This window comes from Scleropages formosus, chromosome 6, assembly GCF_900964775.1.
Source record: "Scleropages formosus chromosome 6, fSclFor1.1, whole genome shotgun sequence".
Classification (NCBI taxonomy): domain Eukaryota; kingdom Metazoa; phylum Chordata; class Actinopteri; order Osteoglossiformes; family Osteoglossidae; genus Scleropages; species Scleropages formosus.
Window position 1 is genome coordinate 13,984,160 of NC_041811.1, and position 22,260 is coordinate 14,006,419.

General features: G+C 41.9%; 2 protein-coding genes across 3 annotated transcripts in view; one reads left to right on the forward strand and one right to left on the reverse strand.

The window, feature by feature from the left end:
* Nucleotides 1-536: 536 nt before the first annotated feature.
* LOC108929876 (piggyBac transposable element-derived protein 4-like) lies at nucleotides 537-5,916 on the reverse strand. Its single transcript, XM_018744708.2, has 4 exons — nucleotides 5,863-5,916; nucleotides 5,193-5,322; nucleotides 3,907-3,994; nucleotides 537-2,324 (listed from the first exon to the last, which is right to left on the reverse strand). Exons 3-4 carry the CDS (start codon nucleotides 3,982-3,984, stop codon nucleotides 537-539), a joined length of 1,866 nt encoding a protein of 621 aa, XP_018600224.2. The 5' UTR covers nucleotides 3,985-3,994; nucleotides 5,193-5,322; nucleotides 5,863-5,916.
* A 6,740-nt stretch (nucleotides 5,917-12,656) lies between these two features.
* ror2 (receptor tyrosine kinase-like orphan receptor 2) overlaps nucleotides 12,657-22,260 on the forward strand; it is a 75,333-nt gene continuing 65,729 nt past the window's right edge. For both annotated transcript variants that reach the window (XM_018744934.2, XM_018744935.2), the window contains exon 1: nucleotides 12,657-12,883. In XM_018744934.2, the coding sequence (XP_018600450.1) occupies nucleotides 12,811-12,883 (73 nt within the window). In that variant the 5' untranslated portion in view covers nucleotides 12,657-12,810. The remainder of the gene's footprint in view (nucleotides 12,884-22,260) is intronic.

Consider the following 22,260-nt stretch of genomic DNA (forward strand, 5'->3'; position numbering starts at 1 on the left):
TATGCTGGATTTAGAGTGCCAAATTATGTGTGATAAACATAATTTCTTCTACACCTGAACCAGCTGATGAGGATGCTAGACAATTTGCCAGATATTTTCTGATAGACTTGCTGAAAATTACTAAGGAAAGACACAAAAGATTAATATTCCATTGAAAATACTGCATCACATGAATAGAAGAAACTTGCAGGCTTTGCTTGTAAAATCGGAAAAGTACAGATACAACTCATAGCGAGAAGGGATCGTTCCCTTAAATGTATGGAAGTTTCAGGACACAATATTACAGACCTTGGGGTTTCAACACCCCCTGCACTAATCTAACACAAAATGAGCTACAAACTGCCATGAGAGTGTAAAACTATCAAAATATTTTGACAACTTCTTCACTTTGGGCTTTGACTACTTTAACTCTCTCGATATGTGTACTTTCCAATAGTTTAGTACTTTGATCACACAGAACACTTAAATGCAAACAAATGGTTATTCTGTGGTTATCAGCATGATACGGTTCAGTGTAATTTTACACTAATATTTTGTTAGTCAACACAATAGTCACAAACAACAGTGACGTTCTTATGGTCACAGCAGCACGGTTCTCGGCACACACTGCAACGGTCTATTGTTTTGCGGTCATGCGATGATGGGCAAATGTGACATCTTCTGCGCTTTTTGACAGCTTTTTCTTCTGCAGGCTTCTCTCTCACAACACCACAAACTTTCAGTGCATCATGGGTTGCTCTTGGAAGTTTTGCCACCTGGACCCTTCTCTCCAGCCATGGTTTCAGCAGCTGAAGGCCAAGGTTCTTAAGGAAAATGCGACGTCTGTGAGGATGCTTAGCTTCCCAACCTGGAAACTTCGCCATGAAAATAACTTCTGCATTTATACTAGCAATGTTGAGGCAATGGTAGAAATAAGCTAAAGGCCAACGCTTTGTTCTCTTCTGTACACTGTAGTTGTGGCACAGTTGGTCTACACGGTCTACAGCACCCTTTGTTTCATTGTAGTCTATGATCATCATGGGCTTTCCAGAAACCTGGTCAACCTCCTCCTTGTCATGCATGCTGGATAAAAGAAGAGTCACCTTGTTTTTCTTTGGAACATAAGACACCATGGCCAGCTTCTGGCAAAAACCAAACAGACTTGACCCTACAGCTCTGCTCTTACAGGGAAGAAACTCACGAGGAACTTCTGGTTTGCGCTGGTGAATTGTTCCCAACAATGTAATTTTTTTACAAAGCAAATCAGCTGCAAGTTCCGCACTTGTAAACCAACTGTCAGTGGTGACATTTATGCCAGAGTGGTGTACTGGCTCTACCAATTTCTTCACTACACTGTCTGCCAGTCCAATGTTTTGCCGATTGCCTTCACAGCCAACATACGGTAGACCGTTGAAAGTGTAGGCCGTTGCAACATCACACATCAGAAAGAGTTTCATGCCAGATTTGTCAGGTTTATTGGGCATATACTGCCGAAAGCTACAGCGTCCTCTAAATGGGATGAGCTGTTCATCAATGGTCACATATGCACCAACCATGTAGTTTTTCCTGCAATTTTCGATGAATGCATTCCAGACGGATTGAAATGGAGCAAATTTGTCCTTGGCTTTTCTGATCTCACATGTTTCATGGCCATCAAATCTCATAAATGCCAAAATCTGCTCAAACCTGTTGATGCTAAAGGCAGCATTGAAGACTGGTCTACCACTGTGACCACTGGACCACAGAGATCTCAGAGACTCGTGTTTCGAGCGATACACACCAAGCAGATACAAGACTCCTATCACAGCTTTCATTTCAACTTCATCAACTGGTATCCATGCACTTGGATCTCTTCCTTTGGACACCATATATTTTCTCCCATACTTGTTAGTGTTTTCAATCACCGTACTGAGGATCTCATGATCAATGAAACACAAGAATGCATCCATTTCACTCTCCACCAGTTTTGCCTTACCACAAGGTCCTTCTTTGGTGTGACGAATATTACAAGGTCTGGTCTTCCTTCGAGGAGGATCAGCTGATAACCACACAAGTCCATTATTGCTAATGTAGGAAGATGTCTCATCATTTGTGGTTTGGACTTGTCTTCCTCTAGCACCTACTTCATTACCTTCATCATCGTTGTTGTCATCATCATAACAGGACATCATGCTCTTGGTGTTAGTGTCTTGTTCAGATTCAGGGTCGGAACCATCAGATGCATCACTCTCCACAAACACGTTATGCTCATCATCACCTTCATCACTGTCAGTCTCTACTTCAGTCTCAGATCCATCGCCGTCAAGCCATGCAGCCATTTTATCAAGTGCTTGCTGTGCAGAAAACTGATGAAACAAATTGCTCATGTATATAAACTTGAATTACAAACTCATAAGTACCAGAGCAATAAACATAACAGATGTGCTGAAATAATAAATATACATAAATACAAAAGCATCATATAAATAAAACTGATGGAAGCACACTATGCACAGAAAACAGTGCAGCGAGTAAGTATTTATACAGTGACAATTTTTGTTTGCTTGGCTCTGTACTCCAGCACATTTGATCAGAAATTAGACAACTACACAGAAAGTGCAGACTGCCAGTTTTAATTTGAGAGTATCTGCATGGGGGTAGAGTCCTTTTCATCCATAGTCCCCCTATTTTAATCAGCTAAAAGTAATTGGACATTTGGATGCTCAACTGTTTCTTGAGCAGCTCTGTAACTGCATCACTTCACAGAGAAGATGCAGAAAAGATGCACAAAAAACCTAGAGTAGAGCTAGTGTCTCTCAAATGAAGACCACAGTAGACCCTGTTGACATATGACCAGACCAGACCAGACCAGACCAGACACAGCTTCAATTCCATCATTAGATTTGCTGATGGCACCACCATCATAGGCCCCAACCACCAACAATGATGAGGCAGAGTACAGGGAGGAGTTTTGCCATCTGACAGAGTGGTGACAGGTCCGAAATCTGTCTCTCAACAACAGCAAAGTTACGGGGATACACCCCTCCTCCATTTTGAATTCTAGACTGAAGTCTTTTCTTTTTTTTTTTTTAAATCTTTGTTGGTTTGTACAAGGGGGGGGCGCGGTGGTGCAGTGGGTTGGACCGGGTCCTGCTCTCCAGTGAGTCTGGGGTTTGAGTCCCACTTGGGGTGCCTTGCGACGGACTGGCGTCTCATCCTGCGTGTGTGTGTCCCCCCCGGCCTTACGCCCTGTGTTGCCGGGTTAGGCTCCAGTTCCCCGCGACCCCGTATGGGACAAGCGGTTCAGAAAATGTGTGTGTGTGGTTTGTACAAAGTTTGTACAGTCCATTTCTCCCTCTTTTCCCAGTCAGTTTGAACATGCTGAAAAACTCAAGCACATTCTGTGAACTGGTTTCAATTTTTGCCTATATAACTCAGCATCGTTGCTTAATGTCTACACTGTTACGGGTCAAACTTCATAACAATAAAGATATTAAAAACAAGACTTCACCACTGAATGCATCTTACAATTTTAATCACATTAAAATGGAATTATTGAGTTGAATTGAAGATGGTAGAGGGCTGTGCACACATCATTTGTGTCCCTGTGGTATTCCTGAAGCTCTTCATTTTCAATGGTTCACCAGTAATGAAAGGCCAATAATGTTAAAAATGCTTTTGTTCTCAATCTTTCCATAAAAAGGGTATATAGTTGCTAGAAACCTGAGATATGTAACAGTGTAGTAATGCACTTATTATATACAGAGTAAACCAAATCTAAAACCACCTAAAAATTTTTGTTACTGTCTTACTGCAGGTTGTCCAGCTGCTTGTGGCCAAATTCAAGGCTCATTCTCAGCTCTCTGATTCTACAATGTAATTCTTCAGGAAGAAAAAACAGATTCAAACTTCATGAGTTGCATGTGAAATAGAAGGTAGGATACTAACCTCTGTGTTTTTGCCTTTGGGATCATCAACGTCCATAGAGGAATCACACGTTCTTCTTTTCTGGAACTTGCTCGACATGATGGACCACCTGCAAGCATAGTCATACAATAGAAGCTCTATTTCTTCCATTTCACCTCCATACTTTGAAGGTCTCACTACTGAGCTGTTGTGTGGTGTTTCCAGAGAGGAGAGGCCTGTTGCATTCATTCATTATCAGGATTTCTATTTAATTTTTTGCTAAATTATTTTGATCAACACAAATGTTTACACCTAGCAGCCTGGGGACACCATCGTCACCAGCTCCACTAAGAAACGGGTTAAAGGTAGTGAGTCCTGAATAGTAGGCTTATGATACTCTTATACTTATAAGTGGAAACTGATAATTATATATGCAAAAATTCCCAACTACATGGGAAAATGGACGGCACGGTGCCGCTGTCTCACATCACCTAAACAGCATGATTGCGCGTGGGTTTATCCCTGTTCAGTCTGCGTGGAGTTTGCATTTTCTCCCAGTTTGAGAAAGTTTAAAGCCACAGTACAAAGACATGTATTTCAGATGGATTGCAGGCTCTGCACTGCTCATAGTGTATACACTTTACATTGCCCTGCAGTATAAATAGGTGAATAACCGTAGGGAGTTTTGTGTATCTAGCACTATGTATTATGTCACCTTGGATGAATGTGTTATACATCAAACTAGAAAGCCCAAATTTAGTGGAAAACATTTGAGGTTAAAAACTAAGATAATGCAATGGATAGTGGGGATTTAGCATGATGTAACTGTTTGTTATGTAAATAAAAACTTGCTACACCCCAACGAGACTGTGATGCTCCTCCACCTTAACCCGCTTGGTGGTCCCACACACAAGAGTTCCAAAATCAAGAGCACAAAGGCTTTTGGTTCTGGCTTTGTGAGGTTGTGGAATAAGCCCCCCCCCCTCAGAACTACTGAATCTCTCCTCTTTTGGACCTACCTCTCCCCTCCCTGATCTCCTAAGTGCATGATGAGGTGTGCCATGTTAAATAATTTTTAATAATTTGTTTAATAATGATATGCAGCTGCTCGTGTGGTTTATATGGTGGTGGCACGAGACAAATGGACTGTACTAGAATCTCGTGTCTGCATCCAAATTTCTCCATGTGTTGTCCACCGAGGTGCAAGAACAACTGGCCGGGGAAAAAAGCGTCTGCTAAATGAATAACTGTAAAGATAAAACACCAAATCAATAATAAAAAACCAGCGGGTAAAGTTTCCGCCGTAACAATATATAAATAATACTTACTTGTATCAGATGTAATTCAGACTTGTATGTGAGAGTCCCGCAACGATTCAAAAACTGCGCTCCAACCCCGAGTCTCCGTACGGAGACAACGGTCACGTGGTTCACATACGGGCATTTTCTGACCCAGTGGCTGAAACGCGAGGGAACATAGTAACGCCTCATAATCTAGAAATTCAAACCCATAAACTCAATGAATGGAGCACCGGAACCCTGAGCAATGATCAAACCTACTTTCTCTTGCGCCACCGTACTATAAAACATGTTTAACTTACTATTTATAAACGATATTATAAATGTTCACTTTTAATATTTCAAATACGTGTGCTTCTTTGTATGTATGAAATACAGTACAAGGGGCAGCTGGTAGTGAGGTGGTCAGAGCTACTGCATTATTGTATACCCAAAGGTCGCCGGTTTGAAATCCACCTCCAGCTGTAGCACCCTTGAGCAAGGCACTTACCCTACATTGTTCCATTAAAATTACCCAGCCCTAATTGGTAAATATGTGTAAGTATCTTAAAATTATAAATTGCTTTGTAAAAAAGCGTCAGCTAAATTAATAAATGTAAATCTATTCTTTATGCATAAACTGGCTTAAATGAAACCTTGATGATGGCAGATTTAAAATATTTAAACCCGTAGCCCGAGGCTTTAAAAGCGGGAAACTCACGCGAGTCTAAGGAAGGCGGTCCTTCTATCGCTTGCGGGGTTCTGCGCTTCAGGTTTCTTTTCTCTTTGCGAATGTTTTCTTACAGCACGTCACCGCTCAGTTTCATTTAACAGACGTTTTCGCTCAAGGTGCCACGAGTGTTACGCGTGTATGTGAGTGATGCCGTGTAAGTCACCTGATGACTAGTGTGTGGGCTGATAACACTACATAGAGTTCATTGGAAGTCGCATTATTGGAGAAGCGGCTGCTAAATAAATAAATCATGTGTAACACCACTTAAAAGTGACTCATCCAAACACCATCACACACCTACTTTAAGGCAATTTAGAGTCCCCAATGCACTTGAAATACGAGTTTTTGGACTGCGCGAGGAAACCCACGGTGACACACGCAAACTCAACCTGGGCTGAGGGGCGTCGAACCCACGTCCTCTCGCGCACCCAGTGATGCGACATTACAGCGCTACTCGCTACGCTACCGTGCTGCCGTCTATAGGACACCTTACAAAATGCACACAGTCGGCACGACATCGCAACAAAAAAAACTTACACACGTTAAAACAGTAAAAGTGAAGTAAAAACCCACATGCAATAATAGACTAATACTAAAGAAAACTGGACTGAATACATAAATCACAAAAAGAGACACCGCACGGGTAGCCCGAAAAAGTACAAAGCGGCGCGCAGAAGTGAACATTTATATAGAGTAATGTCGTTCATAAAATACGAAGTTAAATTATATGATTTATAGTAGGCAGCGCAGCGCTGGGTGGAGCGAGAGAAAGTACGTTTGTTCATTGCTCAGAGTTCAGGTGAACTGTGGCTCCAAATTGTCCTTAATGAGAGCGAGTGTTTCTGATTGCCTTCGCTACGATGGACTGGCGTCCCGTCCAGGGTGTCCCCCTCCTCAGCCTTGTGCGCAATCAATGTTTCCGGGATTGGCTCCGGTTCACCGCGACCCAGATCAGGACAAGCGGTTATTGAAAGCTGACTGGATGGATGCAAACTGTTGTTGAAAATGAGCGATTTATTATTTATAATATTTAATAGACAGTAGCGGGAATGAGGGGAACTTTCCCATCATCCTTTGCCACAAAGTGTGTATCTGTATGTGCTGTTGTATGACTGTGTAATCATGAAGAGATTGTATTCGGAAGGTGCTGCCAGGGCCAATTGGGAAGAACATTTGGTAAAGACTCAATGGAAGATGAGATTTTGGAAGACCAGGTTCCTCTCCTTGGTAGGAAAAACCCTTGCTTTGAAAGGTGACATTTTCCCCACATTGCTCTACGTTGCACAGGTGTACCCTACCCCTTTCAGTGTGGAGAAGCCTTATAAAAGATGTTCTCTATCGCGCCTTCTCCTCCTAGTCTAAGGTTTATCACAGCTTCATTTCTATGAGGAAAAAATTAGATGAAACGCTGCCATGTAGTGATGTATTTAGCTTGTGTTAAATATCAAGGTTATTCCTCATATTTTTGTCACTACCTTCTGCGAGTTTTTTTTTTTCTTTTCATTTGCGCGGGAGCAACTTCAAAGTGAGCAAGCGCGCGTGCGTTGGACTATCTCGATCAACTGTTGCGAGCATCGCAACCGCTGTCGCGACTATCGCAATCGCAAATAGTCGCGACAGTGGCCGTGATAATCGCGACAGTTGATTGCGATTCAATCTTTGGTTGCAGAGGGACTTGTCTTTAAAAGGGCGGGTCCTTCTGTCCAAAGCAGAGGTATTTCTAGGCTCGTTAATGTTGCCTCTTCGGTACATTTAGACAGCAAAACTGCTGAAACAATAGACCAGATGCTCTTCGATTTCTTATGGAGAAGTCGTGTCCACTATATCCGGAAGTCTGTAGTTGTCAACTCATATAAGAATGGTGGCCTTGATTTCTTGGACTTTGCTAGTTTGAATATGACTCTTAGAATTAACTGGATGAGACAATTTCTGAGACATGATGCCTCCATCTGGAATTTCTTTTTGACCAACTCGGCGGTCTCTCCTTCCTTCTGATGTGCAATTATAACATAGAGAAGTTACCTGTTAAATTGTCAGCCTTTCACAAACAGGCGCTGTTGGCTTGGAAACTAATTTACAAGCACAACTTTTCTCCACACCGGTACCATATTTGGAACAACGGTGAGATCCTGTATAAGGGTAGGAGTATCTTTTTAAGGAGTTGGTTTGACGTAAGTATCCTTCTGGTGGGCCAGTTGATGACCTCACGAGGAGTTCTCATGAGTTACACTGAATTTATGTCATGTTTTGGATTTCATGTCACAAAGGAAGAGTTTGGCCTGGTAATGCAGGCTGTTCCTAATGGTTCTGTGACTCTGCTTGGAGGAGTCTCTTACCCTGCTGTTGTTTCTGTAGTGAACCCAGTTGATACTCCATGTGGAAGGATCTGTTTTTCGCAGTGTCTCAGGAATAATCGGTCTTTGTTTCGGAATGGGATAGGGGGTGTGGTGGCGCAGTGGGTTGGACCACAGTCCTACTCTCCAGTGGGTCTGGGGTTCGAATCCCGCTTGGGGTGCCTTGCGGCGGACTGGCGTCCCGTCCTGGGTGTGTCCCCTCCCCCTCCGGCCTTACGCCCTGTGTTGCCGGGTTAGGCTCTGGTTCCCCGTGACCCCGTAGGGGACAAGCGGTTCTGAAAATGTGTGTGTGTTTCGGAATGAAGTTGCCACCTTACCTTATGTCATTGCTTATTGGAACACCTTTGTTGACGAGGTCCCATGGGAGAAAGTTTGGCTGTTGACTCACAAATATTTCTTTACTAACAAGGTTAGGGAAATCTCTTTCAGGATTATACACAAATTCTATCCTGTCAAGCATTTTCTTAGAAAATTCAAGGATGGGATTGATGTAAACTGTTCTTTTTGTAGCCTTCGCCCAGAGACGGTGCCTCACCTCTTTTGGCACTGCCGTTATACCAAGCAGCTATGGAGAGATGTCTCAAAATTTATTACTGATAAATTGTGTAAGGATTTTGCTTTGTATTATGAATGTGTACTGTTTGGGTTCTTCCGTTTTGATAAGCACACAGAGAAACAAGCTTATATCATTCATTAATCATTTTGGCTAAATATCATATACACAGGTCAAAATTTGCTAATAAAAAGCCTATATTTTCTGTTTTTCTTAAAGAAGTTAAGCAGTACATTGACACTATCAAGGAGTGTGATAATAAGAAGGCTATTAAGACTGTTTCTTATTGTGATATTTTTAAGGTCCTGATCTAATGTTTGGTTATTGGAGTGTTTTATAATTTAAGGTTTTTTTTTTTTATTCCCCCTGGCTAGGTTGGTTGTTCTGAATTAATGTTCTGGTATTGTGTGTGATTTGTTCAATTAAAAAAAAAAAAGTTGTTCGCGGTCGCAATAGTCGCGACCGCAATAGTCACGACAGTCTCGTGATAGTCGCGACAGTGACCACGATAGCCGCGACAGTAGTCGTCATGGGGGGTTGTTGCAATAGTAGCGGGAGTGGTCGTGATAGTCGCAGGAGTGGCCTCTCGCTGTGTGCCAGTGTTCCAATGAGGGGGGCGGGGAGTTAGGTTTCAGTATGTGAGAAGGAAGGTGATGTACCTTCTAAAGGAACAAGAGGGGAGAAGTGTGCCCATAGCTCTCAAACTGGATTGGCTCTTACTCTCCCAGGTATGTAACTGTCTGGCAGCTCCAATTTAACATCCCTCACCAGGACTTTGTGCGTCTTTGCTTGGTCCTGTTGATGCGTCATCTGGTGAAGCCCTGGTTCAACACTGGGCCAAATGCTGACACCCAGCTTGATCACGACAGCGCTGTAAAGTGGAGTAAGACCCTGGTGGCTGGACCCTCCTCAAGCACAAAGCCCTAATCAAGAGGAGAGGACCTCAGGTGCTTTTAAGATTCGAGAAGGGCACGTGGACTGGGATTCAGAGAAAGGAGCTTGACTACCATATGGAAGACTTGAGCTGGCGCTGCTTGCAAAGTAAGTAGCCGATCAGAGAGGTCCTGTACAATTACAAACTGACCAGACACCTTCTCTGCCCATGACTCCAGTGTGGCGGATGCGCCACCCTTGCATATTTATTTTTGGACTGTCGACAGCTGTGGACAGGTGTGGCATTTGGTGACTCATCTGTGCAGGAAGATCGACCAGCAGATGCTTTTGACATATGACAAAGTCTTGAGGGGATGGAATCTTGACATTCAAAAGGCAGTAGACACCTTGACATGGTTAATGATCAGAGTGGCCAAACCCCAGACAAGGGCAGACTTGGGGTGTATTACAAAATTGGGGCCTACCTTACGTTTAGGGTGCAGAAAGATGTCCAGCAACGGGGTTACTCTGAATCCAAGAAAAGGTGGAAGGACCTCTTTTGGCTTTATTGTCACAGGCTTTTGGTGGGCATTCCATCCTTGGGTAAGTAACACATGTCTTTAAAACATGTACGAAACACTGCAACCCCTTGTTTTTGGTATGGGTTTGTGTTGATCTTTGTTATATGTTAAGTGTTTTATTGGTAGGTGCAGGGTTTAAAATATCTATTTTATCACTGTATTTATTCGAACATTTTAAGTCAACTTGTAAAACGTATTACACTTTTAAGTAACCTAAAAAAGGGCTACCTGTGTGGTGTTTTATTATTTTTTGTTGTCTGTGTGGGTGCTTGTTAATCTTTTATTCTCTATTGTTTATAGTTTGGTTTAATTGTACTTGTTGGTTTTAGTGAAAAATGTATTAACAGGGACAGATGTGATGTGAAAGAAAACACCCAGGAAAAACATCAGATAAGGTGTACAGGAACACCCTGAGAACACACCAGGGGATCCCCCTTCTTGAGTGATGGAATTGCTGGGTAAGTTTACTTTTCAACACTTTTCTTATTTGAGGCTTGAGGTATGCTTTAGTGTCTATTTAAGTATCCCTCATGCAGTATTGATACTGGTTGGTTTTATTAAATTATAGATTTTATTATATACATTTTAGAGTATGCATGATGGATTTTATGGATTTATTTATTGTATGAAGATTTTAATAAAGCAGAATTGGTGAAAGCAGATTAAACCTGTTGTGCTGGACAGTCTGTGCCACCAGACACTTTTGGTGTCTTGGTTCTCCATTCCGATTCATGGAAGGAAAAATAAGTGTGTTAATGTTAAAATTTATGTTTTCATGGCCTCTCCTGAACAACATACCGGATGCTTGTTTTTGAAATATGAAAATGTGAAAGCAATGTGGGCTTTATTTTCTTTTTTCATAACCTGTATTCATGCAATTTTTTAATATATTGTATGTGGTCTTGTTTGAAGTGTATTTTGCATTTCTATCATTGTTTAAATAAATTAAATGTGTTACAGAGTAATATCTCATAATGTGTCCCAGTTTGAAACAATTCTTGCCTTGTATCACTGAAATGTCCAAACTGATAGCCTTTCCTGCAGTGAGCAGGCTGCCTTGAATAAAAGGAATAGCCTTAGTTCTCACTATTAGAAAAATATGCTGAAGAATCCTGGAAGAAGTCAAAAGCTTGTGGGTCCAGTCTAAGAAAGACCTGGACCTGGTGAAGTCCATTCCAGAAATCCATCTCGTCTCTCAGCTGCCTATGTTGGCAACACTTGGCTGCAAAAAGGCAACTATCTTCTCCATGTGGACAACAATTGACATTATATTGTCATCATTAAGTCCCTTCTCCACAAGAACTACAGTTGAAACACTTCTAACAGTGGCTGATGTTTTATTCTGGATTTGCTAAACTAACCCTAGTCCACATTGCTTTGCAGACAAATGAAGCAAAATAATTTTTTTTAGAAAGAATATTCAGCCCATAATGAGTAAGTGCTAATCATTTACCCACAGATATACATAATAGCCAAGCGGAATTCTGGGACCTTTGCCAAAGATTAAAAATTGTATTCGCCTAGTACACTATGTCAACACTCTGATATTAGCTTAAAGCTTTTTTCCTTAGAATAATGAGCATGGGTATTCAGTTTTTTAATCATATTTTTATTGGGCTTATCGAGCATTCATCCTATTACAAACACACAGAGTCCCCTCTACGGTTGGACGTTGTGTACTATACCCAACACTCTATATGCAAATGAACAAGTATTTAAAGTGTAGTTCCCCGCCGCTGCCCCTAGGTGCGCCCTTGTACCGTCGGATGATACGTCACTTTGGCGAAAACGGCCTCTTAAATGAATAGGTGTAAATAGACTTTTGCGCTCTAATTTTTGTCTCATAAATGAAGGGACGACAGTTTGTAGGAAAACTCCCACTGAGTTGCAGAAAATGGGTAATAGCTCCAAAGCTTTGATTTACACGGTCTTGTGTGTAACCTGCAGGTTCGAGACCCGCTCCTTACTGCTGTACTCTTGATAAAGCACTTAGCCAGCACTTCTCCCTTGAAAACAGTCGAATGTATAACTGGTGAAATGCAGTTCCGATTAAAGCGTCACCTAAGCGATGTAAACACAATAACAAGAAGAAGGATTGTTTGAAATATTTCCTTTTCTCAGGTCGAAGACGTCACCCAACGCATAGGTGTTTTCTGCGCTTTCTCCTCCTGCAGGTGGCGCAGGCGCATCGCGGTTCCGGCAGAGGACTCTGATACGTCACGGCTGGCCGGAGCGTGAGTGCGCGCTCAGTGTGTGAGGGGCGCGAGTCAGTAGATAGCGCGAGGTTCGGACAGTGCGGCTCCGGCGGATGGAATGGGCCGTTGCGTGGGCAGCGCAGAGCCGTAGCACAGGGGCTTTCGAGCGCGCGCGCGCACCGCTACCTGCTCCCCGCGAGCTTCCACCCACCCAGCCAGCGCTCCTGCTCCTCTCACTTGCGAGCGGTTCTTCTTTCCCAGAACAGTGGGCGCAGAGACGCTCCACTCACTCCCAGTACCTGGGCGCAGGTCCCCGTGACTGAGAAGTCGCGTAAAAGTCGCAGGCAGGGGGTTCGAGCGCAGGACCACCAGGTGGAGAGATGTACGGACCCTGGACGCGGAGCGTTCTGCAGACGCTCGTGATCGCGGCTCTGTGTGTGTCCACATGCACAGGTAATACTGCACCCTTTTTTATTATAAAAAAAAAAAAAAAAAAAAATCACCTTCTTTTGCCTTGCTCCGGGGGTGCGGTGGATCGGCTGTTTCATCATGGAGAAGTTTGAGTCAGGAAAACTTAAAAACTTGAAAGAAAGCATAAAACATGCATTATTATGACGGATGAATTTAAATACTTAAGTTAATTGTCTCCGTATCTCGGTTTAACATGTTCTTGCACGGCAGTTGAGTTCTCTAAGTCTATTCTGAAATGCTGGCGGACGTGCGCAGGTTGGTTTTATAATTTTATATTTCACTTATTTCTGACAACTGAACCCCTTATCATCTTATGCACTGAAGATATCGGAATTGTTTCTAACGTAACGGACATAAAAAGTTATTTAACTGTAGTTGGATTACGAGAGGTTAACATTAGGACCCGAAGTCTTGTTCGACACATTAGCATAAATATGTAAGAAGTCTGTCTTTTTATAAGCGCGTCGCCTGTATGGTTTTAAATATATATATATATATTTTTTTGTGAAATAAACGCTTTTATTGTTGAAGTTCTAACAATGGATGAGTGGGGGTGATGAGCACGGCTGGACGTGTTCATGAGAATGCGCGCTCCCGATCATCCGTTTACCTGTCCGTGGGGGGTAAAACACGTGTGGAGATTTCCTGTTTTCAGTTTGCCCTTCCCAGGTCCTGCCATTTGGTATTTGGACTGGGGGCTTGGGGGGATGGGATCAGGACTCTGCTCCTTTGTTAATTTTGCCTTTCAAAAACAGTTTAATTTCGGCAATTAGAGCTCCTGGCCTTATTCGTGCTGTTGAATTAACAGAGCTTGTGAAAATATTAGTGTGCTTATTGAAAACATAGAATTACCCTTTTTAAACTTTTCAGTTTTTTATGCAACCAATGCATCTACCTGTAATTTTGAAAAAAAAAAAGTGTGGTTGTTTTGGTGTACTGATATATTGCTCATATGTAGCTCGCAGTGTTCCGAACACAATACACACACTTTCTAATAATAAACACTTAACTGTAATATTTTCAGTTTTGAAACAAAGTTCTTAAAGGATGAGCTTTTGACGATCCGCAGGAGGTCCATAGCAGTTAGCCCAGTCAAAAGGTGTGTGTGCTGGGGGGTGGGGGGCATTCAACAAAGGCATTGATGTGGTAATTGATTCACTGGCTAATAACAGTTCTTGAACCCATCATCTATTGTGTAAGCTTAGCTCAAAGGAGGATTGCTTTGCCGAAGGAACACCAGTTTAAAAAAGTGATTCACACACACTGTCCTCTCTGCTGTAAGAACATTTAACTGATTTGGTGTGTGTGTGGTGCACAACTCTGTTCTGGTGCAATAGACCCATGCAGTCCCTTCCAGTGAAGTAAGTCATTTACGTCAGTGTTTCAAGAGGTGCCCCCCCCCCTTGTGGGCTCATTTTCCACTGGAGTCTTGAGCTCCACCCTGATTCAAGTAAGAAAAGTTTAAATAGCTGGGTTTCGGCCTTCCTCGAGGGGGAAGGTGCCTTCGGATGTAAATGATGTGATAGCATTAACGGCTCAGACCCTGGTCTTTTGTGGCAGCTGAGCCCCCGCCGCTTGGTGCAGGGCTCTTTGTGGGGAGATGCCGCGGACGGAAATCCGAAAAGTTGATATGTGAGAATTTAGTTGCCTGTTTTCATCTGTAAATGGATCAGGAGCAGGTCGGAGTTAATCCTCTGTTAACTGTGGCAGTAGGATAACCTCTGGCACTGGCAGACTGCTGCGGGCATGACCTCTACTTTTACCCCCTCTGACCTGGGGTTGGGGGGGTTGAAACTCATTCGGCCCATTCATTTAGTCCAGCCTTTTACTAGTTCTTTAATGGTACAATGCTGTTTACTTCATTTTGTGTCAGTGTCTGACGTGCAGGTTGTTCGAGGTTTCCTTCCGCGTGCCTTGCTTTGCGTCCCCAGCGAGAACGAGCCGCACCGCAAGGACCCTGCTGGCGCAGCCCAATGAAACGGTCCTTTGTTAACCCGCGGAGCACGGCGCACATAAGGTCGATCTTTGTTCTCTGTTTTAAAGCTAATTACAGGCTGATGACAAACATGACAAGTGTAGCAAAGCAGCTACGACTCGGCTGCGTGTGCATCGAGTGCAATCTGGGGACGGTAAGGAGAAACGGATAGGGGGCTGAGTGCAGCGCTTTTCAGCTGAGTGCTGTGGAAAAAGTTTGATGTAACCGCGACACTGTGCTCATAGGACAGCTATTTCCCCGCATAAGGGCTCCTGTCAGCGTGACACGAGGCATCTGCGCTCACGGAGAGGTGCGGCCGAGCAGACTCCAGGGGTCCCGTTGTGCTCCGTGTCTTTGACGTTGGGCTCTCCTGCTTCTCCCGTGCAGAAGAAGCAGCTGAGATCTCCTCTTGAGAGGAATGCATGGGCAGAGAGTGTAGCTTTAAAAAGGCCCAAGGAAGCTTTTGTTTTGCTGGGGTGTGGATTTTGAGCATAATTGTGGTTATGAAGAAGACATATTCTGTAATCCAGAAGTCTTTGCCGGAAATGAGTTTTCGGCAAAAGAGCATTTGCTGGTTGCTGGATGTTTGTGGGAAGCTGCGACACGATGCACTGAGCCAGTGAGAAGCTGGGCCGCAGGAACGTCTCTTTGCAAAGTTGCTCGTGAAGGTCCTCTCACCCATGTAACGTCTTGTGAAGCTTTGATAAAGATTGAAGGGCAGCAGGTAATGCAGTGGTTAGAGCCATTGTCTTGAAACTGGAGGACTTGGGTTCAAATTCCTCCTGTAATACATTTAAGCATGGCACATACCTTGAATTTCTCCAGGAGAAATGATCCTGCTCTTTAAATGGGTAAATTGTAATCACTAAGTAGCAGAACCAAACATTTTAAGTTAGTTTGGAGAAAAGCTGCAGAAATACAGAAAAATCACATACCAGTTACCAAGCTAACTGATCAACGTGGTTTTTCGAAAGAGTCAGGAGGACTCCCTTCTGTGTGGTTCACTTCTCTCTGAGGATTCCTAGTGGAGATACTTTCCATCGCTGTGCAGAGGAAGAGACCAACAAGTTGAGCTGGAGACCTGAATGATGGCTCACTTATTTCTTTGCTTTTCTTTAATTCAAATATCCAGAGAGAAACCAACATAATTAAGTTTTCGATAATTATTCTGACTTGTCGTGGTGTGCCAAAGGGATCACTGTCTTCCTATCCACATCAAGGAGAGTTGAGAAGACAATTTTGTCGTAGGTATGAAACATTAAAGGACTGTTGCTACACATCAGTTGTGAAAGGCAGTGTATGATGGTACATCATATTAATAGTAGTTGCTTTACGGTTTATTTTGATTTTTGCAGAGAGGGAAGGTTCATGACCAAAAGTAATAGCGATTGTTATTGTTTTTGCTTTTTATTAAATACTAAACTATTTTAGTTCAAAAAGTAAAAATTACATGTGCAAAACGTTATAAATTCTGCATTGTGTCAAACAACATGTGTTCAGTGAAACAGAAAAGCTAAGCTTTGTATATAATGTCCGTAGGGTTTCGTTGTGGTTAATGTCATTTAATCTTTTTCCCATCAGAAAATGAATTAAACCAGAACAACATCCTTTGGCATTATTTGTACAAGTATAGCCTTGAAAGTTCCATTTGTTTAAAAATGTTTGAACATTTTAATTTATATTAAGCTTAGTTTGTAATGAATCTATCTAATAACTGCGAATAATGTTGGCATGAGATCTATGAAATCTGTCTTTAGAATATTTTTTTGCCATTGCTATATCATTGTTTGAATTTGTTTTTAAATACATAGACATATTGCTTCTACAGTTTATGAAGGTAATGTTCTGATTATTTTTGCCTGTATGTTGTAATCCTGCCACTAAAGGGTGATCAGCACCAATTGTTTGATCTGATGCAAGGTGTGTTCATCTGTTAATCTAATGCGGACTGACTTTGTTTTGTGTTACTTTTGCCATCAGACAAGAGGAGAAATGCTTGTTAACATTTCTTAGTGTCAGACAGTGGAGTGAGGGACATAGACAGGAAAAGTGAGCAAGTCCACATTTACACTTAGTGAGTGAAGTCAGCAAAACAGCGATGCATCATTTGACTGACGGCGACAAAATAACGGTCAGTGTTTAGCCTTCTTGACTGCTTACACTTCACACTTGCTGATGCAATGTTGGCTTACTGTTTGCTGTCTTGCTGTGAATCTAATAAAGTTAGTCACTCTTGGCATATTTGCTGGAACCAGTTGCATGCCCATCCTGGACTGGTAAAGTTTTTACACCCTTTTCTTATATGAAGCCTGTACAGGCAAAACAGCCATTGTTTTGGTAGTAATCAGTAGAGTAACCTAAAGATATCTGGCTCATAATGGTACTATTTGAGCCAGTTAAGCATTTCTGAACATAACAGCTAAACAAAGTGAACATTTGATGAACAAAACCGTACTTTTTGGCTTGCTGAGCCTTTTGAACTTGGATAATAAAGTGGTCTTTGTGTTCTTTCAAGAACATCCAATGCTGGCTGCAGCCTGTTCCACCGCAGCCAGTGACCTGATGGGTTTTGGCCTGTAAAATGTCAGCCTGACACAAGGCAATGAGCCAACATTGCATCATGATATTTCTAAGAAAAATGCCATGTCCACTTCATCACTGACCAATCCCAAAATGCCCAAAGTCAACTGGGTATATCAATCTACCACCACTGTTGTGAACATGGCAGATTAGTTTATTCTATATGGATCAGATGTTGGCCTTGAAACTTATTGCTTTATTTGTTTATTATAATGAGAAGATAGGTGTAATTTCCTGCCTTCAAACAATGCTCATAAATGGAGTGGTCTTTATTGAAGGCTTCAACTAAGGCGTATCATTTACATTTCTTAATTTAGCTGACACTTTTCTCCAGCGCGCTTACAATTATTAGCTGGGTAATTTTACTGGAACGGTTTATGGTAAGTACCTTGCTCAAGGGTACTACAGCTAGAGGTTTGATTTGAAGCCGTGGCCTTTGGGTATAAAGGCAGCAACTCTAACCATTATCCTTCTATCTGGCCATAATGCCACAAGATGTTATGAATGTGGGATACATGAGCTGCTGCAAGGATAACCACTTGGGATTTGAGGCCTCCTCCACCATTAATGCCCAGTGTCGATTTGGCTGGTATAATGGAGTTGGTCACTCCTGACCAATTTTTGTGACAGTGGTAGATCATCAGAGCCCTGTGGGTCGGGCTGTCTCACATGGGAAGACCAACAAGAATGGGGATCTTTTGCTCTAACGAAGTCACCCAAGACAGGCAGCACAATGGGTTTGTATATGTTCCTCTAGTATTTCTGTGGTCAAGGGTTGAAAGGAAATTCATCCCAACACAACACAGCTGTGACTAAGCCTCCTCTGTCATCATTACGCATGTTGTAGGGGTGCTGGTTAGAGTTACAGCAAGGGAGCTGATTGCATGCGGAGTGAGCCATTAACAATTGTCATATGGACTGTTAAATTATAATGCCAGACTTAAAACAGTGCTGCCATTTAACTCTTTTGGGGGAGAAGTTGGTTGTGCTCTAAAGTGGGACCATATGTTATCCAAAACATGCATTCATATGGTATCTTTCAGAGTTAACACCAATCTGTGAGTTGTGTGCATTTGAAAAAATTTGTCATGTGGACTTTGTTAGACACCCGTAAGGCCATGGTGAATTTTTGATCATTAAGTGTAGCCACCAGTCTTAGAAATGTTCCAGTACCTCCTGCAATCCGAAATATGGATTAGACCTTGAATACCAAATGTTAGACATTTTTTAAATAAAGGCTATTGTTGGATTTCTCCATGCTGTACTGTTTCTCTTGTGTTTTCCATTGGCAGTAAGACACTTGGTGTGTGCGTGCATGTGTATTCACCCAGATAACCTACATTTAAACCTGTAAAGTGACATTTTTCCACATGGTGCCCAAAATCATAGCATATAAATGAAATCTCAAAACCCGAAGAACAGCCTAGTGACGCCTTACCCCAAATGTAGCTAGTGGTTAGAGCTGTTGCCTTTGGATGCAAAGGTTACAGGTTTGATCCCTACCTCTGGCTGTAGTACCATTGAACAAGGTACTTACCCTGAATTGCTCCAGTAAAATTACCCAGCTGTAAAAATGGGTAAGTAGTTGTAACCTTAACAGTGTAAGTTGCTTTGGAGAAAAGTGTCAGGTAAATGAATAAATGTAATGTAAATGAGGAGCAGCTGCCTTTTTTAAAGACTTGTCTCTGATAGATTTACATTGCGTTTCCATTTATTTGCAGATGCTTTTTTTCCCCCAATTTAAACATCAGGGTAAACAAACTGCATTCAGGATCAGACAAAGAGCTTCAGACACAGACAAACATTAATCAAAGCACAGTTTTTCTGATATCACCAGTTTGCTGGTAAACATTACTCAAGCCTCTAGAGGTAATATGAATGGGGAAATATGTAGATAAAAGTAATAAATGATGAAGGGCTAACTAATGAAGCTGACTGGAGTATGGGACCAAAATCAGGTCTAACACAAAAGGGATGGACTCAGCAGTTTTGAGGGACAGAGTTTGTTCCACCACATAGGGGCCAGGACTGAAAACCAGCAGATGCAATTTTTAATCCCTCACAAGTGGGCCACCAATTTCCCAGGTGTGCAGGAATGCAGCAATCTTGCTGGAGTCTAGGGACTGATCCTTTGATAACCTGAAAATCAGCCTGTAAGACTATCAAGTAAATATTGTGCAAGAAAAAGCTCCTGAAGGGTGTCCAGACAATCCAGAATTTCTTTAAATTGTCATGCGAATCAAGTAAGTGTTCAATTTTCTTTCACTTGAAAAATTAAGTCATCCTCATATTTACAGGGGCAACAATGTATAGTCCATAGTATTAAAATAATTTCCTTGCTCAGTATGTGTGAGTAATCAGCCTTTGATCTGTGACATCATCAGATGATTCTTTTTTGAATGGTTGAGTAAACCCCCTTCCCTTAAGCTTGTGTCTTATCACATTAACAGAATGATTGTGTCAAAGTGTCCAGAAGGCATTGCGTTTAGAACACAGCTGAGATACCAACACAGATGAATGACCAATGGGTGCATTGAAAAGGGCAGGCAAGGAAGACTGTAGCACATGTAGCTGACCATTCACAGTTGCTGGTAGGCAAGTCAAGGTCCTGTTCTCATGTCTCCAATACATCATGAGAACTAGTACCGACTCTTGATAAAATAATATATACACTGTAATGCAGAGATCATACCCTTGGAATTTTTCGCTGCAGTGAGTTGTTTCCGAGTTTGATTCTGTCCATCGCCTCATCTACTTTACTAGCGCTGCAATAAAGTCACGTACTTGTAGATATTTATAGAAGTTTGCATTGGTGAAGTCAAATTTATTTCTTAGGTAGTTAAAATTTGCCATTGATTAAACTGCGACTAAGTATGATGTATCTAACACCCTATTAGAAAACCATTACAGAGAGTAATTTGACTATTTGTGGTCAATGGGCGACCATAATGAGAGTCTGTTTGGGATTCCAAAGTATCTCTTAACATCGCTTCAAGCTATAAGAGTTGAATGAGACAAAAAGTTTAGGACAAAGATGAGATTGTCTATCCTGGGACAAGTTAATCATTTGTATAACTTGTGCAGCCCAATAGTAAAATGTTACATTTGGTATGGAAAACCCATCCATCTTTTCTGGTTGACAGAACTGTTAATTTCAGATTTTGTTGAAAGATTTAAAGAAATTGTGATGATGTGCTTGGAAGTTTCTAGACTGGAGGCTTCAATTGCTGGCACAGACTCGGTTCGTCCATGAGGGAGCACTCTTAAACTCCCTGTTTCGGCTCAGTTAAAAACCATGGAAAAAGTTGACGATAGAAGTTGACAGTGAAAGTTGAACCTGCAGCATCATGATGGTGCTGGTTACAGTGAACCAAGAAGAGTTGACTAGAGATGGTTGGTTTAATGATCCTTTAAGGAAAAACACAAATTGTACAGAAGAAATCAAGGACAATGCCTCTCCTTTGTTTTACAGGAAACTGTACGTACCACAGTGGCCTGTAAATGCTATGTTAGAATTGCATTTTATACTGTGAAACTGCATAACTTACAATCAAAGTGGAACTGGGGTGGGGCATGAATTATCACACATTTGAAGCGCATCTTTGGCATCAGTATCAGTCTTGAGGTCCCACAGAGTCAATAATCACTGAATCATAAGAGATGATGTTAATGTAGGAGGAAGAGTGTTGTGAAACTTTTGACTTCACTCTTTAAAGCAGAGCCTCTCTTTAATCCGATAATGATTGCTTTCAGAGAAAGGGAAAATGGCTTGTTGAAGTAGCATTAAACATTTTCACTACGTCATGGCATTGCACTTATTCTCAAGAATTTAAATGATGCAGCCTAGCCCATTGTTTTTTTTTGTCCTGGGAGAGGTACAGAAGGATCTATTCCAAAATAAGAAAAAAAGTTTAAATTTTCAACAAGTCTAATTGTTTAAATTTTTTTCAATTTATTTTGAGCTAAAGGCCTAAATTTTTTGTTTTACGATCACCTCACTAAAAAATCAACCAAAATATGAAAGAACCGCATTGCTTCCATACTTAATGATAACTATCTTCAGTACATAAAATGCAAACTTTCATTTTTTTTTTTTTTTGTCCGGGGCTGCGTCGGCTCGTCAGAATAAAAAACGTCATCTTGGTTACTTTAAAGACTGAAGCTTGCGCGCTCACTAATAATACAGAGACGTCCAGTTAATAGCCTGTGTTAGCGAGGTTGGGTAGACCCCATACCACGGAGTTGGGTGTGAAGAGCCAGCGGTACTGTGCAGTAAATACTGTTAAGTGGTTTTTGCAGGAAATGCCTTATTCTGTGGCGAATGGTTTTCCCCCCTTGTGTTTTTATGTTTTGTTTTCTTACATGGCATGTTGAAGGTGTTAAATTTTTTTTTTTTTATATATAAAAAAAATTTAAATCGCACTTTAAAACTGCTAGGCCGGTTGTGATCTCGGTTTTCTGGGTTCTGTTTGGTTGAACGGGTTGTGATGAGCCAGTGATTCACACACAGAGAGAAACCGCCGAGAAGAGCTAGTATGGCTCCGATGGTTGCCGATGAGCTCATTTTAATGTGGAGACAACATTTTGCACGAGCTGGATGTGCCTGGAAGACATGCGTGGCATCACTGTTCTGTGGCTCCACTGAAAACCATAAATGGGCTCCAAAATATGCAGATTGTTGCCATGTAGGACACAATGTAAAACCACACAAGAAGTACAGACTGAGAAATGACCTTCCTCACAAAGTACTCTTTTTTTCCCTTCAGATTTTGAGGAAATTTGAGATTGTGTTTTTTGAATATTG